This window comes from Sinocyclocheilus rhinocerous, unplaced genomic scaffold (assembly GCF_001515625.1).
Source record: "Sinocyclocheilus rhinocerous isolate Xijiao unplaced genomic scaffold, SAMN03320098_v1.1 scaffold1171, whole genome shotgun sequence".
NCBI classification, from domain to species: Eukaryota; Metazoa; Chordata; class Actinopteri; order Cypriniformes; family Cyprinidae; genus Sinocyclocheilus; species Sinocyclocheilus rhinocerous.
The window spans coordinates 502,674-522,768 of NW_015654097.1; the positions used below are offsets into that span (position 1 = coordinate 502,674).

Below are 20,095 nucleotides of genomic sequence, written 5' to 3' on the forward strand. Positions count from 1 at the left end.
ATCTTCAACAGTCAAGAGAAATGTACCTCAGCTATTATTAAAAATAATTACAATCGCAGCAGTAATAGTAATATCAATCATAATAATACAGGATAATACGTTATGTTTCTCTCGGAGTGTAGTTTTATAAATTAGTTTAACTAGTGAGGTAATAAAAAAGCGACGTTTCGCTTAAGCACACTGATGGGTTCCTTACAGATGCGTGAGTTTGGGTGCATTCTGCAGCCTTCCCTGAGACGCGTGGTGAGAGCTGAGGTCTGTGTATGTGGGGTGGGGGTCGCACGGTCCGTGGTGGTGGTTACCCGGAATCTGAGCGGCACAGCTGAAATTGCCTTCATTTTGCCAATACAGTCCTTCCGAGAACCAAACAACTGACAACAAACAACCGTGTGTATCTTCAACAGTCAAGAGAAATGTACCTCAGCTATTATTAAAAATAATTACAATCGCAGCAGTAATAGTAATATCAATCATAATAATACAGGATAATACGTTATGTTTCTCTCGGAGTGTAGTTTTATAAATTAGTTTAACTAGTGAGGTAATACAAAAGCGACGTTTCGCTTAAGCACACTGATGGGATCCTTACAGATGCGTGAGTTTGGGTGCATCCTGCAGCCTTCCCTGAGACGCGTGGTGAGAGCTGAGGTCTGTGTATGTGGGGTGGGGGTCGCACGGTCCGTGGTGGTGGTTACCCGGAATCTGAGCGGCACAGCTGTAGTCCACACTAGCGGATGAGGGATGGGGAAGATGACCGAGGTTGAACATTGGACCCGAAGCTGGCATTGAATCAACGAAGTTTCCCCCGACGTAAACAGGGCTACTTTGTAAATTGGCATTCGCAAAGCTCCCGTTCCCCTGCATGCTGTGGTGGTCGTACTCTGTTCCTGGGTATCTTTTCTGTTGCGGTATGCAGCCGCCCAGTGGCGCCGTGTAGGCTGCCAAGCCGTACATATTCTGTTGCGGTTTGGCGAATGACGGAGGAGATGGCGCATCGTAGTTTAGGCTGTTTATGTTTGGAAGCTGACCAGAATATCCAATGTGATTCGAGCCACTTAACGGCGGGCTTCTGTCCGGAGAGTGTCCTAAGGGAGAGTGCATTATGCCTTTAGATTTCTGATCTTTTTTGTACTTCATCCTCCTGTTTTGAAACCAGATCTTTATTTGGCGCTCGGTGAGGTTGAGCAGATTAGCCATTTCCACTCTTCTGGGGCGACACAGGTAGCGATTAAAATGAAACTCCTTCTCCAGTTCAACTAGCTGGGCGCTGGTGTAGGCAGTGCGCACTCGTTTCGAGGCAGGGCCAGGTGGACTCTTGTCATCGCAGGTTTCTCCTGAACACAGAGAACAACGCAATGGATTAATTGTTATACAGCCTATTACATCACTTAAAGGCCAAAGAGAGACGGCCTACTGTAAACAAAATAAACTAGGTCATAATCATAGGAGCTCTCTCCAGTCATAGAGAAAAGCATTGCACACACACAGTCCATACCTGCAGCTGGGCAGTTGGTGCTTTTCTGCTTTGCGTTTTGGCGGCTCTCTTTCATCCAAGGGAAGATTTGCTTGGTGATGACTGGGGTGGCAGTACTGGAGCCAGTGGTGCTGGGAGATTTCTTTTTTTGTGTGGAGTTGCTGTTAGGGCTGGGTGAGCTGGCCGCTAAAGGAGCAGCCTGCTGCTGCTCACTGATACTCTCTGGTTGGCTGTTGCCCTGGCTGGCACTTGGTCGCATACAACTGCCATTGATGTCTCCATTTTTATGTGCTGATGGCCGGACTGACGTGGTTTGGATGGTACAGATTGGATTTTGATAGTCGTTCTCTATGCTGGAGGATGTGAAGCCCTGGTGTGTAGGACCGTATGTATAGGAGTCCGATTTAGGGTACGAATATCCTCCGAAAAGTCCAGCATTGTCATAATAAGTGGCTTTCTGCATTGCGAAGGTTCAAACTAAGAGAGCCTGTGAACCCCTGTCCAATTGCATGGACTTGTCAATCACGTGATTGGAGCTTCCCACAGATTTTCTGTCCTTTGACCTGTTGAGAAAGAAAATGAATCAGTTGTAGCAAAGATTTTAGGAATTAACTTTAAACAATCATAGAAGTGAGGTACTACAGTGATATGCTGTGGTACTCAGTAAAAAACTCCATATTTGTATATACAGAACTATACTTCCTCGTTCTAAACATATAACACTGCAATTGAGAAACAGCCCATAGCATTTTCAATATTTAAATATGAGATGGAAATAGATTTTTACCCAACTCTATAGTTTCTGGTGTCCGCTGTATTTCATTTCTCCTCTTAACTTTGTGGATTTCATTAATTTTCCTTTACCTGTTGTTGTTGTTTTCTTAATGCGCTATGGTAAAGATGGCAGGACAAAGTTGTGTAGTGAAAAATAGTGAAAAATAGTATTCAAAAAATAGTATTCAGTGTATGTTGCTCCCTTAACTGAACTATTTGACTGTAGTTTTCTTTTGTCATCTTGTTTAAGTGCCTTCAGTCAAAATGTTTTATTGCTCTACAGAACATGTGGTCTCCTGCCTCAGGTTGAAAAGGGCAGAAAAGGGCAGATTGTACAGTTTTGCACCATGTTTTAAATGAAATGTTTCAGAATAATTAAAACACTTAAAAATTCACCATAGCATAGCAGTAATAGTTCTTATGTTGTGAACTACCATCTTTCACCTATGGCCTTTCTCTCTGTACCTGAAATTGTGCATCTTTCACGTAGTTTGAGATTACGTAAAGATTTGGCATCATAGCATCGGTTTACATGAATGAAATTCATCAAAAATCGTGAATTTTGATATAACTGGTGGCAGGGCTCCATGCACTCTATTTCTTGGATTTGTGAACATTATACGAAAATGCAATCTTTAGCCTATATGAAAATAAATCACAGTCCGAGATATAAATTAGTGTCAGTAATATTTTCCGTTCGCACCTAATACATATAAACAGTGTAGAATTTTTATTAGCTTGTTAGGTTTTACTTTTGTTCGCTTTTGGAACACTCTATAATACCGGGACTCAATCGATTCCTAAATTCCTAGTTGCTATTATTATACGGCATGGTGGGTTCGGAGTTAGTCTTGTTATTCCCACCAAAGGCCGATGTGAGTTGTAAGAGGTGGATCACCCAAGTATGCGAATAAGATTTGGTTCGTATGTGGTAGCAAAGTCTGCTAGCAACAAACTGAGATCCAAATCTGCAATACACCACAAAGACACAAAATACTTCTTTCTTTCTTTCTTTCTTTCTGTCTGTCTGTATAACTTGGTCGTCTTCTTCCTAGTCTTATTCTAAAGATAGGCTTTCACCCAAGTGACTGTAGCTCGTGCTCAGTACAGTAGTTATTAGACGGCCTGAAGCTCCGCTCGATACATATCAATGCACCTGTCATTGTGGAGGCCGACCAAATTTATGACTGGCCATACTACAGCCGTAAATGCCTCACAGAGGGGTGAGAAGAAAAGCACTCCTCAAGACTTGGTACCGTCAGAGGGGTAAAACTCTAAGCGTAGGAGGATGGCTGGGGGCAAGAATGTCCCGCTAAAGCCAGAGCCTACAGCCCGCCAGTATAAATCCGGCTACTGCAGTAATTCACACACTCTTGTCTTGAACGTTCTTTAACTGCTTGTAATGGAACACACTTTTGCCCAACTTCGCGGATAGGTGTGGATTTTATTATAACTCTAAATTAAGAAGAAAGTGCGGATGGGAATATTTGTTCTTGTTTTTTCCTTGCTTGTTTGTTTTATTTTTTGAATGTATTATATATCTACGAGATAAAATGATTTTGCATTTTATACTTTGCTTTAAGTGTAAATGTTTTGTTTATTGTGTACAATATATTGTGTACCTAAAAAGGCATTGGTAAAAGCACGTAAATAATTGTTGTTCAAGTTAATTTGTTAAATTGTTGTGTAAGCTCAGAGCATCAAAATAATTTTGTATTTACACAAAAACCATGTATTCCTTTTTCTGGCCTATTATTGTCTATGTTGTAAACTGTGAAATAAGAGTCACAGGACAATACACCGCAGGTTATAAAGCTACTATTATTTAATTTCAGTGTAAACTAAAATATTAAGACATAGCTTACCGCAGTCTGTGGTTTTCTCTCCTCTGTTTCTCCTCAAGCGATCTTCATAATTTAGACGTCGACCTGAAGAATAAAAAATATTTTTAATCTCAGTTGTTGATCGGATTTTTCTTCCAGCTCCCCGTTATATTTAGGATTCTGTAAGTTGCCTCTGAGTACGTATATGGTCAACACCTTACATTTTCGATTGCAAAATTACAGCATTCACATTCTGGATGCGAATTCACGGCCATCTGCGTTGACTGTTCTTAAAACCACAAATGTATAACATTTTTACATGATTTCCCATTTTTTTAATGAACGAATTTATTTCGCCCCTATAGTAAATTGGACTGGTTTTAGGAGCAGTCAAAGCTGTAGCTGAGAGAGGGAAAAAAAACTGACATAAGCGATTTTACACAAAGAGATGCTGGCCAAAATATTTAGCACTCATACGCCTTTTGGGTGACCTTTGGCTTCCTCTCCAATAACTCACTGATTAATGAACAACGGACGGAAGGGACTTAAGTCACAATGCAATCCACACCACACAACTTTTTCACCGGTGATTTTAAAACCAAGCGAGAGCCTGAAGACTAGATTTTAATCCTCATCCTACTAGACAGATGACCTGTTCTGTGCCTCTCTGAAAATCCTTTCGAAATCATGAGACGAGGACAACACCATTGAAAAAGGCTATGGGATTTAACATAGTATTAATAGTATTGTTGTTTGGTGATGGACCGCTACGTTGGCAAAAGTACCGGTAACAAGAGAATGTACGTAGCCAGTATTTTCAACTTGTGTGTCATGTTCAAAGTCTTAATGGGATAAATGTAGCGAACAGTTCAGCCGAACACTGTCTGCCTTTATTAGGCAACAGTGTTTTCGCCCACGCACTCCCACGGTAAGTTTGGTACTCATAATAGAACAATGGGCTTTAAAAAATAATGGACTCTGGAAGTCGGTCTCTAAATATATACATGTATATCTGTTTCTGTTTTGCATGCTCAAGTCTGTCTCTTTTGTAGAAAAAAAAAGAATATATATATATATATATATATATATATATATATCACTTTAGGCCCTAGTATTTTAAATTCTATATTGGAAATAATGTGTACAAAATGCGAGGAAGCTTCAACTTATTTACCAGATATCGCACAATGCAGAAGAATGCAATTACAGAACTTAATGTTTTGTGAAATATAGGCTATAAGAATTAATAATTGTATAAAAATAATCAAAATACGCATAACCAAAAACCTGTTATTAATCTCAATATCATTCAATTGCAAAACGGGTTTAGAACATCAAATTAAAAAAAAGAAAGAAAGAAAAAAGGAAATGTAATTATTTACGGGAATAGTTTAGAAATCATATTACGTCTTAAAACCTAATTATAAACCACCATATTAGTTTAGATTTCAAACATCTATTTTGCCTTTGCATAGTATGCTTTTGCTTCCTTTGGAAAAAAAATCTACTTCGTATCTTAATTTATTTTTTATTCATTTTGACTCTTTAATTGCATGCGAAATATGATTTAATATGATTTGAACATTGATGCAATGTTATTTTTTGAGTGGTTGAATCTTAGTAATTTGGACTAAATCGAAATCAGAGAGACTGAAATTATTTGAATTTATGGGAAGATGTATGTTTAAAAGAATAGCCTACCTTAACCCACATATGTCATGTCTAACATCGCTTTGACTATAACACAAATTAAAGTGATTAACGATCCCACAATGTATGACACAGATGTTTTATACTGTGTATGGCCAACTCCAGAAGGCTACCAGAATATGTAAAATAAAACATCTAAAATAAACTCTAATATTATGACTGAAATCACCTTACATGCTAACCATCTAAAATAGTCAAGGTTGCGCAAATGTGTAAACTAGTCTCAGTTTTTGTCTTCAAATCGCACTTGCTTAGTTGGTAGGCGACGACATTAATAAAGATCAGCTGCTTTGAATGGAATAAATCATATTTTTACGACGGCCTAATGTAAACCCACGCTTAAAGGTTACGTTTTGCCATGCAATTGCTTACCTGTGATGTCAATTTATTATATAGCCGTGCTTCTTTAGTCTCAATATCTCTCAGTTCGGCTGCTCGGATATATCCTTCACCCTTTGTCTATAGACAGTACTGTCTTAAAACTGATCTCGCGCTTTTCCAGGCATTTCCATATACCAATGCAGACAGTATTCCCGAAAGAATGGGAGCCACTCACTCAGCTACCAATAAAAAGCCAAGAAGGTCTTCTTATTCCAAAACGAAATATTACTAGCAATCAACTTCTCATTTGAAAAAAAGTTAACGTTTTACAGAGGCAGGCTCGCCGAATGAGTCAACATTAGTAGGCTATATTTCGGAAACCTTATCATGACAAATAAAGGCGCTGCCTTAAAATACAAGCATATTTGTTCACGTGATCCGGATCGCAGATTGTCCTAATTGAGACTGCTACTCCAACCAGCTTCACCTCACAAATACATTTTAAAAGCAAGAGCACTAACCTTCCCTCCAGCCTCACATCATTGTACAATCATTTTGCACAAGAACTCGCTCCTTCCTCAGCCACTGTATCGGAGTGTATCATTAAGACAAAAGCTACATTGCTATTTATTATGGATTTGAAACCCAGGCATAATAAAACAATAATAAAAACAAACGTTCAAATTAAGCAAAAAAGAAATAAAAATAGTTTTAGCACTGCATTGTCTTTATTTGAAAGACAAATAACTGGTGAAACATTTGATTTTGTTTTCTTCACAACCCAATGTCCCACTGAATATCTTCACCTTTTTATTCATTTTCTTTTTTCTTTTTACATTTAACGCAGTGTAATAGACCTGTGGATTAGACTGTTGTTGAAAGCAACATCGTTATGAATTTTTTGTTTTATTTAAAATGAAGATGACCAGATATATATGTGTTCCCCTTTGCTCGCTGTTTAGAACATAAATCCGTTTATTATAGGCTACACGAAACCACTGAAATATTGTTTGACTATTATGGTTTAGGCAATGACAGCAATGTATGACCTCCTCAACCAAAGAGATTTATCAAAATCATCCCAAATTCTATATTGTTCTTCTCAAAAAGCAAGAGTGTGTATTGATCAATATGCAAGCATGAAATGAAAAATTAAGTATGCAGTGTCTAGATTTTTACTAGTTGTGCATTAAAATACTTCTTTTTTACATTTTATGTTTTCCAACTGCTTCTAAAATACATACAAATTCTGTGACCCTACGCTTTTTTTTTACCCATAAGATAGAATTTGAGAGGTTAAATGCAAGTCGGGTTTGTAATATTTAATCTGAGTTCGAATGCTTGTTCTATGGTTGTGCTGCATGGATATGTAGCTGGATGGTACGATGGAGATGAAACGGTTGGGAACGCGGCCGAGCGAAGGATTGTCCTGAGGAGAGGATGCGAGTCGTCTCCCCTTGCAACATATGTTCACGGGCTAATAAAAGTGAAAGATTTACAGTCCACGCCCGGCCCCCAACAGCCTCTCACCCTTTCAGGAATTACTGAGCATGATTTACAACGATGCAGATCACCGTCATCCCTCTCCAACAGTTCACAACACTTTATGGATAGACCCACGATCATAACGCTCCCTTACTAAACGAGTGGGTATTGTGGGGTTTTTGACATCAATGAAATGTATTGTTTTTGGATCGATGCCATTTTTCTCTCTCTCTGTGTGTGTGTACTAGGCTACTTATGCTGTTTTGTTGGTGTTGTTGTTTTTGCTTTAATTGTTGTAGAATTGTCAGGATCCAACATGCATTAATTCAGGCAATACTTCACGTCAATAACTGTGATGATTTTCCAGATAGACCTCTACAATGAAGTGTCCTTTTTATCTAACCAAACACATAAGTCTCCGCAAATAGTCTCCACTAAATCGGGAAATAACAGCATCTCTGACGGATTATAAATCACAAAGAGGCCTTCGTTAAAGCCCTGGCGGCTAAGCAATAAACACTATCGTACTGTACTTCACATCTTTCATACACAAATGCATCAATATAACATTACATTACATGAGAAAATAATTACCGTAACGTCTGCCTTCAATGCTTTAAAAATAAAAGTAGTGCTACTCCACAGTTTGTATTATTATTGATACAGGTTTGGATTGGGAGCGCTTCATGCTGAGGCTCTTTAAGCAAAAAAATCACAATGAGCCTGAAGTTGTTTCAGTCTGTCTGCGAAGACCAAATCAAAAGACACTATTTATCAAAATCCTGACAGATATGTTTATCCGCTGTCTCACTGCAAATATTAATCTTAAATGTTTACCTACCGATGCTCCATTGGCTGAAAAGCTGTAGGAATGTGCAGGTTGCGGTGGGGTGAGGTACAGGACCGTTTGGATATTATTTTCTTGGATCTCTTCAGTTTTCAAGTCTGATAGAGTCCTCGCGATTAATGACGACGCCGTGTTTCTAGGGGACGTGCTGCATTAATTATTTAGACAATCACGTGGTCAAACAAAAAAGATATAGAACGGAACCACATACCGAATTCTATCTTGGGATGTCGACAGCGCAGTTTGATTTATCTTAACGGGCTGTCTCGACGGGCGAAGACATTTTCAACGAACAGCTGGAAATCAAAAATGGCCGTTTGAGAAGCATTGTGAGAGCGGCGGTAGGCTAGTAGTCGGTGCAGTGTCATTGCAAATGGAACTGCGTATGGCTCTCATTTATTCTGTTCAGACATCCAGGTCAATACTCAGAAAGCCTTACTGAAAGCAAAGACAATGGAGCGATCCCCTGCATGGCGTGTCTTCACTAGGCACAAGGCTTATTAAACAAAAATAGATATTTGGAATGTTTTATATATGCTGTTTGACACACATATACACACACATACGAACATATCAACATATAAATTATATATATGTATACACACACACACACACACACACACATTTGTATAGTCGGTACACTATTGACCATGCATATGCAATATATAAATCCCTTTTTCAGAAAAAATAATTGCTGTAAAAAATGCTATCAGAGAACTACTCCACATGCATTTTTGTAAGGTAGATGTTTGTAGATGTTTCTCCTGAAATAAACTTTACATTTTGTCCTCCCTGAAGGTGTGTATTGCTTTTCTTATACTCTCGCTCGCTCTCTCTCTCTCTCTCTCTCTCTCTCTCTCTCTCTCATTGTGATAGAAGTGGCTTTTATTGACATAAAAAGTCTTTACATTGCCACAGCATTGGTAACATTAAATTACAGACACACATTTACAGACATTTACTTACAAATAATTTTAAAAGTTGATAAAATTATTAGTACTATTATTTTGTCTCTCACACACACGTTTACTTAGCTATCTAAATGGGGACATGCTTTTTATATACAGCTAGTTATAAATACTATAACCTAACACTAACAGAACACTTTAGGCATTTGTACAATTTAAAAAGCCTCTATTTACTATTTTTCCTACTGCTTTTACAAACGAGAACGTCTCCAAACGGAGGTTTTGAGAGATTTTGTCATGTTAACTTCACTTCAGGGTACATATTTTTCACCCAAAATATGGTACACACACACACACACACACACACCGCAAGCACAAACATTTTAAGTGCTGATGGACAACAATTTTAGGCATTGAGAACAAAAGCAAGAAAAGAATCAAAACAAAGAGAAAGTTGTGTAATATTTAAATGATATAAACTCTGTTGTTATTTAGCAGTGTTATTTAGCATAGTAATGATCGCTTACAACTCTCTGTATTTTTAATAAATACACGGATACCAAAATGGATATCTTCAAGTTTGTCAATAATGCTTTGACTCATGATTTTTCATGATGAAGCGAAACACCTAGAGGTTTATTTATGGATTCTAGTTTCACAGTTATCAGTGGGCAGCTGCAGCATAACCATGGTTTTAATGTGCAGGACTCGGGCAGAAACTGATAAAGCACGCTACAAATTCTAAAAAGTCACACGGTGTGGTAAATAATCACCGTGTAAGGCAAGCAAATATTAATACAGACCAAAATTTCGTGCGGTTTTTTTTTTTTTTTTCATTCTTTGAAACCAGATTTTAATCTGTCGCTCAGAGAGACAGAGGGTATGCGCGATTTCAATGCGACGTCGTCTTGTTAGATACCTGTTAAAATGAAACTCCTTTTCTAGTTCGAGAACTTGCTGTCTTGTGTAGGCTGTCCGAGAACGCTTGGGTTCCGGTCCTGTGTAATCCGGATTCACTGAGAAAGACAAAAACACACTTATGTTTAAAAAACAAAAAACCTAACCATTCGCTTCCTAATGCTTGAACTTTTACAAATAAATACCCACTTGCTCGAATTTGATCCAACAAATATTCTGTACCGGAATAATTTCAGTTTCGGTGAATTTATTTCAAACTTTACCTATGCTAAATTCTTCAGTTCAAAGCTTTAGGCCAAGTGGACTCTCAGGATTGCAATAGTGTCCAACAGAGCTAGCGGCCTATTTCCTAAGCAATAAAAATTTATGGCTGGTGTAATTGGCGGCCCCTTCAGAGGAACCCATAAATATTTCACTGAATGATTTTAACTGTGACTAAAACAGCAGAATAGGGCTGGCCTACAAGCAGACAGCTAAGAGAGTTAATCTTACCCGTTGTAACGTGCACTTTCTTCATCCATGGATAAACTACAGCAGGCTGCTTGGCTGATATCCCGTTCTGGCTCTTTGTGTTTTGTTGTTGTCCACAAGTCCTCGGTCCGGATATCTGGACCGCAGGACACTGCTCTGTCTGTGCGGGATAAGGGCTAGGGTGGCTGTCTTTATCCTGCACATGACCCCGCGGCTGCACCGACGAGCCCTGGACAGTGTTACAACTGTAAGGCTGTTCAGAGTAGTTTGGCCGTGAATAGATTCCGGGATGCTGGAAATCAGTGTCCTGCGACGGACTGTAGTAGCGTGGGCTCTGTTCAGGTATATAGCTGTTCTGAGAATATTCCTCACAAGGAGGAAATTTTGGATCCACATACTTGGAGTTCACCATGTGCGAACTCATGGCCATTAATTTCTGAAGGTAGGAAATACTAATTTTTCTCGAGTTGTCTTTTTTTCCTCCCTCCATAAAGCCCTCCTACTTGCTGTCAACTGAATAAAGTTAGGCTACCATGTGACCAGCTCGGCCAATCGAGGTGGAGGGACTTCATCAACCGAGAAGAAGCTGTGCACACCTAGTAGTTGATTTCACAAACTTCACATTATCTCTCAATTCGGACGCTAACAATGTAATATAAAAATTGGATTGATTTAATGCCCGATCTGTGATGAAAAAAAAAATATAAATTCTGTTTGTGTATTGAGACCCAGTTGGCAATGCTTTCATCATCACATGGGAGGATCCCTGCTTACAACACATTTCATGATATCATATAACAAACATGTATGTGCATCACATATATGTGTATGTGGCCCATTTAGTAAATTAATATTCAACCAAGCTAAATCAAACCCAACACAGGGATTTTGACTGGTAAAAACAAAACAAGACAAAAGATAAAAAACGGCCCAAGGCACAAAAAGAGTCACATAAAGCCAGCAGACAATTGATGGAGACCGTCTTTGTCACGTAGAGGTCACTCAGAAGTTACTGGAGTCTCATCATTCCAGCGCTTCTCATCCTTTCAGCTCGCTGTATAGAGCGCCCTGGTTCGCCAATCAATAATCAAACGCCACATAAAAGAGAATAGCCACTTGGCAGTTCATAAGGTAAGACTAGGGAGCAATGGATGTGCAAAGTTTGTTAACATTTTTACAAAATATTGTTCACGTTAATTTTTGCTCTCTGTCCTGTCTCTCACTCAGATTTCAACGCTATAAAAGGTAAAAAATGTTGACTTGTTTTAGTGAAAACTGGAAGAAACGCAGTACAAAGCATCACCACGTAGACCACCAGAGGCAATGTTGACACAACTGATCAAAGCATTTCATGACAGTTATCAGAATCATATAATCATATTATGCAATTATGCAATTATATGCTTATCATTTCATATTCTCCAGTTAGTCAGACCTTGCGCACTGCGCTCAAATTTATGTAATAAATGGTGACTAATCACACTAATAAAAATAATCTAATTCTATAGGCCTATCGCTATACAACACATTATTATATACATCCAGGTATAGGATTGGAGGCTTTTGTGCTAAATTCTACTCACTGAGAGATGCTGTCATCATGGCAGTCAAATTGATCAGGTGGCCTCAAAATCGTGTGCTGTTTGGATACCGTGAAGAAGCATATAAAGGAAGGCTAAAAGGTCTAGAGGTCAAGCCGAATCATTTACAACACACATCACAAAGTTTTATTATTTTTTGCAAGGCGACAGCGGTAGCGGAAAAGGCGGAAAGTTCATGGATAATACATGACCTCCTCTCTGATAACCAGCTCCTGTGGTCCTTCGCTCCCGGTCACCAGAGCAAAGCTGCCCCAAAACCTTGGATCTATTAAAAATGTCAGTATTTAAAACATATTTACCAATGCTTGTCGTTGCATCTAAATTGGGTTAACAAAGACGTTTTCTTTAATTTCTTTTCCTATATAGGGATTTAGCATTATTTTCTTAAAAAAAAAAAAAATCGTATGAATTTCCATTCAAATACCAAATACATAGCTTGATTAATTTGACCAGCTGTATCTGAACTGTTCAACTGTGTTAGAGCATGATGCTTTTACGGGTGATCATAGCTTTTTAGATTTAAGGGAAATTATAATAGTTTCGAAATTATGCAGGCCATCTATTCTTGATATTAGATTTTTTTTTTTTATATCTTAATTAATTTTTGTATGTTATATACTTACCAAGCGTAGCTAGAGAGTGTACCTTTTTAATACGTGTATTTATTTATTTATTGTTAGACAGCGTGACCCGTGTTTCACCTTGCTTTGCGACTTGTTCAGGCGGGTCAAAGCCGAGTTACTGATGAACAAAAGAATGAGACAGCCACCAATTGTAGTGACCTCTGATTTTAAATGAAAAGATCTCCTGTTGCATTTTGTTTAATAATTCGCATGTGCATAGGGGTTTCTGTGGTATGCACCGTGTTATTATTTTAACCCCCGACTTAAATCAAGTTGGAAATTAATTTTTGTATGCAGAATTGACAGTCATACTTTAATAATCGACATTTTTATGATTTAATTCTTTTTTTAAAAATATGTTTGACTCACAAGAGAATTAGCCCCGGTTTGGCTATCATCGAATGAAATATCCGATCTTTCTCAAACGCTTTAGTTCAAAATATCTGGATTACTCTTTATAGAATGCACCGATATATTTTAACTGATTAATGTTTAATTAAAAATTTTAGCAAATCAAACCTCTCAATCATTATTTAAATGAAATGGTATAGTTGGATAAAACTAAATTATGTATTTTTTGTTTACCTTTATAACATGCACATACAATTGGACATCTTTGCTATTGTTAATTCAGACCATTTATTTCAGGCTTTAATGAAAAGGACTTTTGTTCTTTTGTGTTGTTCTCAATAATCTAAACAGCCACTTATTCAGGAAAAAAATAATGAACACAAAGTATAGATGGGTTAGGGCCAGAACGACCGTTTCTTTTGCTTGGGGGCGCTAGAGAGCTGGTCAATAGAAACCAGAAACCCTGCTTGTTACAAAGTTCAGTAATATGTCATGAAAGCGCGATTATCGACTAAATTATGTTTTCGTTTGGCCATATTTCTCTCTAAAAATAAACAGTAGGCCACACTATTTTATCACAATGAAGCGCACTGCACAACAGGTGTAAACACGTAGCGATAATGTGCAGGTCTAATGCAAAAGAAAAACAAATAAAAAAAATAGGTTTGGTCGTATTTTTAAATATGCGGTAATCAAAGACAGCTCTCGATATAGGCCTGTGTGTATTTCGCACTTGGAATCCAACAAAATAATTATTAACAAATAATTAGAAAGTAAAGAAATATAATTTTGCCCTCGTTGTATCGAAAATGTGCATTTTAACTTAGGCTATATAATAATAATAATAATAATAATAATAATTGAATTCGTGTATACAAGTTAAGCCCTTGAAGAGCGACGGAAAGCATCTTTCATAACGTGGCGCCACAACTGCACCAAAACCGGACTACTGCATAACATTTACGTCACCTCCATTACAACCTTTTTTTTTTTCTCTCCATAGTTATCCAACCACTCAAAACTGTGCACAACAACACAAGAGGAGATCACAGAAACAAATCAGCGCTGGTTTGGAGGCTGACTATATGAAACCACCCTAAACATTATGGCACAATTCAACCACGCACACGTTCAGTGACACGAACTGAGGACAAGCTTACCTCCAGAAGCAGGAGTATCACTTAAAGCGTATCGACAAGTTTGTATATCCATGATCAAAACAAGCGTGGAGCCTCTTTCCTCTGCAGCGATACTGGGATCCTTTCTAACCCGTCTGAACGACCTTTCTAATATACAATGTGAATTATATTTTGGCTTGTCAACTCCCTGGCCATAAAACAAAGTTTAATGGTATCACGTGCTTCCCCACAGCCATTCATGACAGCGCGCGGGTGCCATAAATAATCCTGAAAGTTGCACTTATTCAATAATGGCGATTACTCTGATCTCAGGAGGAAATAAAGACACAGGGTTCAATTCGCATTCAGTGCACTCAGAGGGGGAAAAACTACGCTGTCGAAAACCAGAGATTATTTCTTGTATTTTAGTAGACTAATGTCTGCGATATAGGCTATTTTGGCAAATACTTTTTGTAGTTCTTATCCAAGTAGTATCAGTCGGTGTAGTAGGCAATTTCCTTTTCTTAAAAAAAGGGGAAAAAGCATTGCTTAAGTTGGCACGTTATTTTGCCACAGTTCACTCTAGGATAAATGAGGTGTTTTAGAAAATCTCTGATGTGTGAACTAATGGGAGATTTTTTTCTGACTGTAAATTCAAGGTTAAAGAAATACTCATAATGCATTCCTAGTGAAAGAGAGGGGGAAAAAAAACACACATTAGCACCATATATGGCGAGTTGTCGACTTATGTAAAATGGCCATTGCGAAAGTTTCTGTGCACTGAGTAAAAAAAAAAAAAACATATATATACAAAATAAATATAAAATATAAATACCTATAAAATATAAATACCTAGGCTATAAAAGTAACATTTACTGGTAAGATAAAACATTTTTTTAATCCAGCCTGATGAATATAAAGTCAACTGATTAGTCGATTGATAGCCTAATTCAAAATATTTTACTGCTCATTCAAGGGGTGAGTGTTTCGAGATTTTCCAACTCACTTGGACATTTTAATACTATTTTTTGCTAATATTTTGGATAGTTATAGCCTATGATTGTAATGTTGAAACTATTAAAATGTGAACCAACTTTTGTTTGTAAACCAGCAGTGAAAAAATTATGAGACGTGAAATTGAATAGGCTAAATAACAATCAGTAATTAAATAAAATATGAAATAATTCCGACTATTCTCGCGCAGAACCTGAAAGTATTGTTTTTGTTTCTAAGAATTTGCATTTCTATCAGTTAATAGGAGAACTGTGTGACTGTTGTAGCACATGACTGCGACAACCAATCACAGTTACAGGAAATGACCTCGAGGACAAAGATGCAGATAGCGGGCAAGCAAGTCGCAGAGTGTTAGACAACAGCACCGCCTGCCGACCAAAGCAGACACTGCCTAGGTGTTCTGTACATGGCAAACGCACCTCGTTATGGAACAGATATTTCTTGCTTAGCTGCTCATACAGAAATAGTGCATTGAACAACTACAAGAAGTGCTTGCATAACTATTTTACATGAATACTTTGAATATAATCACTATTCAAATCAATACACAATACAGCTTAGGCCTACATTAGGCAATACACATTTGCACATGCACAGTTGTGCTTTTTTTTTTTAAAGAATATTTAATGTAATGTGATCTGGTTTGTGAAAAGGCAACACAGTAAATAACACTGTATATTGGTTACAAAAGATACATCAACGACAATGCGCATCGCATGATTATCAACCGATGAAAATAATTTAAACTGTCCTACGAGAATTGTACGTACAGTGCCAGTTTAATATTATAATAAATTATTTGCTAGCATTTCAAGTTTGTATTGCATTAAAAAAAAAACTGATATGAAGTGCGTTCTAAAGTAATTGAATTTAATGTGTAGGCCTAAATGAGTGGGTAGGCCTATCGCTCTGCTTTCGGTTATCTCGTTTGTAGGCTCCTCTCGCTTCTTTTGCCGCATTGCAGTGAGGTTGTAAATACCTCTGCAGCGGCCTGTCAGCTGACTGTGAAATACTGTCTTTGTTCCGCAGACCCTGTCTCCCTTCCCAAAAAACTGCGCCATTCTCACCATTAAGGGAGGCATACATTAAAACACACAACAACTGCACCTCCACAGTTTTACAGACTTTCAGAATCTCTCTATTTCTCCACATTTTTCATAAAGGTTGTGAATGCTATTTTCATCCAGCAATTAAAGCTAGATAAATAATAGCGAATATTTGAATCAATTTGAAATTGCTGTAAATAATTGTTTTTATGCACAGTATGTATATATACCTATATATTTCTTGCGATTTTTACATTTTAATGTTGACACTTATTTTATTTTTCCAATTTAGGCTATATATATATATATATATATATATATATATATACACACATATATATACAAATTGGCAAAAATAAAATAAGTGATAAGTGTCAACATTAAAAGTAAAAATTACAAGAAAGTATTGAGTCGGCCATAAAATTAACTGATGAACAGTCATCATTTGAAAGTTTCCATAACGTTTTGTTGTTAATTTTAGAATGTTTGAAGATTTGCTTCTTGATTCTTTGAACGACGTAAATACTAGCACAACAACTGCTGTTAATAATAATACTAATATCAGTTATTTTGAATTAAGGATGTTTTCATAAAGGTTCGAATTGTTCATATTCAAGGCTGTGAGTCACATCAAGCATTTCTGTCAAATGATTAAAATTAAGATCTAGTAAAGTTAGGCCAACATTTAAAAAAAGGCACATTACCCTAAAACATAACAAGCCGTTTTAAAGGAGCATAGCTTTTAGTAGAATCCAAAAGGGAGATTTCAACATTTACTATTTGATTGCTCTTTTAAATGAACAAACAAAGAATACTCTTTTTTAAAGTTTTTTATTTTTTATTTTTATTATAATCTTTTTCCATCAGCCTGCCTATGCTGCTGTCACAATCTGAAATTATTATCGCAAACCAAAAACCTGCTGGTAGTTTCTAACTATGCTATGACGATGCATATTGTCCAGCATGTTCAATCTAATAAAATATAAACTTACCAAACAAAGCCCTGTAATCCATGTTTTGCCTCCTGCGCTGCTGGTGAATATTATGAAGCTTCTTTCAAATCAGTCGTCCAGTACTGTATTGCTTGCTCGGTTTAGAAATGCTACTCAGTAGCACCCATAGCATCTGACAACATACGTAATCGCTAACGCACGTTACCAAAGCCTTGAGTTTGTCTTCTCGATCTCTGACACAGATAGCAGTACACAGCAAAATTACATATTTAAAAATATTTGAGCACACTGTGTATTTTGGATTTGGAGCCTTTAGCCACAGAATGTAGTTGAAAAATCGCTTGGGAAATCAGGAAAAGGGGTCATGAAGACGTTTGCGTCTTGCACATGACCAGTGGCATCCAATGACAGACGAAATAAGCTCATAAAAAGATCTATTACAAAGCTGTAAATTGTCTTCTAACAAAAAGGAATCTGGGCTGCCGCAAAGCCTCTAGTATTTTGCGCATAATGACTGAGCCAGCTGCACTTCCTCAGCAAAGAAAATACAGTCACAGACATCTGCTGAAAGAGAGTGTGTTTGTGGATGTGTGAGAGATAGTAAAAGAGAGGGAGTGAGAGAGAGACAGAGAGAGAAATTGTAAAGACACGCTCAAATGTTCTTAATCTGTGTTGTTTTGTAAGTATAACATATGTAAAATAATTAAATTAGTTTAAGTTCAGTTAAGGCCTACCTAGAAACTGACATAATTTTAGCTATTAGCCTAGAAAAGTAATCACCGGCGATCAATAAAGAATTGTAGCTATATGTAACAATTACTTAAAACTACCTTAATGCTCACAATGCATAATATTAGAAAACGCGCTAGCTAAATGTGTAGGCTAATACTTTTATTTAAACTGATTAATGGTACTTTATCATTATATATACATATATTTTATAAACGACAATCGAAATACACAGTTCTGAATATGGTTCTCACAATCAACAGAGCATCGATTCATAAATTTGTTATTTAGAAATGGGAGAATTTTGGAAAGTAATCATTTGTCGGCGTTTAAAATGTAGGCTAAACACATCTGCCTGTGTTTCTGTTTGTGTGTCAAAAGCACTGGTACTAATTATCCGTTCTGCGGCTGGAGGTGTCAGAAGAGCTGTAGACGCCAGATTAACATACAGAAATCGTGATTTTATATATTTTGACTGTGCAAAACTGTTGATACATAATGACATTAAAATTAATAACATTCATTATTCATGTTTAAACTGCTAATTTAAAATCAAATAACACTCTCAATTTTTTGTTCTAAATTTATTTGACAGTAAATGCATTATTATTTAAAGAAATCGAAGCTTCATGTGTTTTTTTCTGGATATACACTCTTAAAAATAAAGGTGCTTCACGATGCCATTGAAGAACCTTTTTTTGTCTAAATGGTTCCATAAAGAACCTTCAACGTCTAAAGAACCTTTCTGTATCACAAAATGTTCTTTGTGGCGAAAGAAGGTTCTTCAGATTATAAAAAAATAAGAAAGAGATGGTTCTTTAAAGAACCTTTGACTGAATGGTTAGGCAGATCGGGAGGCAAGGAACCCATGCGGAGAAGCTTGTAACCTTGAGACCAGCCGACGAGTGACTGAGGTGAGTGTGTATTTGACTGGTGTGGTATATGGGTGCAGGTGTCCGTGATCAGTAATCAGGTGATTGTGAGCGGGTGTAGGAGGCTGATTCGGCTGGTGAGGCAGGTGTTTCCGTGACAATATGAGGATGGGTGTTGTTATTGTGAACTAAAATTAAAACTATGAAAAATCATCAAAATAAAGCTGAAATAAATAAAGGTTAAGTAAAATATAAATATTAGATGAAAGCTTTGAAAAACTTACATGACAATAGGAAATGTTATACAATTCAGTTATAGAAATTATACAGACACCTTAATGTTTTTTTGTTTTTTTTTGAAGCTTGAAAGTTTTGGACCACATTGAGTTTAATAATACAGACAGAAACTTCTGAGTTCCAACCTGATTTCATAGAAGATGTAACTATTTAACGAGGTGTCAATTTCATATGACGCAAATCATACGATTTTTTAGAAACTATGAAGGTCCACCCCTAAACATAACCATTACTGGAATCATGTAAGTAAATCTTTTTTTGAATTCCAAACCGAATACATTTCTAAACTGAAGTAAATCAAAGGGATATACACTCTTAAAAATAAAGGTGCTTCACGATGCCATTGAAGAACCTTTTTTGTCTAAATGGTTCCATAAAGAACCTTCAACGTCTAAAGAACCTTTCTGTATCACAAAATGTTCTTTGTGGCGAAAAAAGGTTCTTCAGATTATAAAAAGGTAAGAAAGAGATGGTTCTTTAAAGAACCTTTGATTGAATGGTTCTTTGTGGAACCAAAAATGGTTCTTCTATAGCATCGCTTGAAGAACCTTTTGAAGCACCTTTGTTTTTAAGAGTGTATCAGTTAAAAGCTGCAGGGTTTTTTGGTTTTTTTTTTTTAACGCGGGCTTATTACCTTTGCTTGTAGTCACCATGTTTTATTTATTGCGTATCACTTCAGGAAAAATATCATGTTTGCGTGCATATACGTGCTTCTGAAAAAAAACTAAATTAAAAACAAAAATGGATAAATACATTAATT

At 36.9% G+C, this 20,095-nt stretch overlaps 2 protein-coding genes across 2 annotated transcripts; both read right to left on the reverse strand.

Annotated features, from left to right (window-relative positions):
• Positions 1 to 511: 511 nt before the first annotated feature.
• hoxd3a (homeobox D3a) lies at positions 512 to 6,250 on the reverse strand. Its single transcript, XM_016523531.1, has 4 exons — positions 6,154 to 6,250; positions 4,114 to 4,176; positions 1,496 to 2,037; positions 512 to 1,334 (listed from the first exon to the last, which is right to left on the reverse strand). The coding sequence occupies exons 3-4, from the start codon at positions 1,935 to 1,937 to the stop codon at positions 586 to 588; spliced, it is 1,191 nt and encodes a 396-aa protein (XP_016379017.1). The 5' UTR covers positions 1,938 to 2,037; positions 4,114 to 4,176; positions 6,154 to 6,250; the 3' UTR covers positions 512 to 585.
• Positions 6,251 to 10,134: 3,884 nt separating this feature from the next.
• LOC107716909 (homeobox protein Hox-D4a-like) lies at positions 10,135 to 11,283 on the reverse strand. The gene is made up of 2 exons (XM_016523527.1): positions 10,753 to 11,283; positions 10,135 to 10,358 (listed from the first exon to the last, which is right to left on the reverse strand). The coding sequence occupies exons 1-2, from the start codon at positions 11,219 to 11,221 to the stop codon at positions 10,135 to 10,137; spliced, it is 693 nt and encodes a 230-aa protein (XP_016379013.1). The 5' UTR covers positions 11,222 to 11,283.
• Positions 11,284 to 20,095: the final 8,812 nt, after the last annotated feature.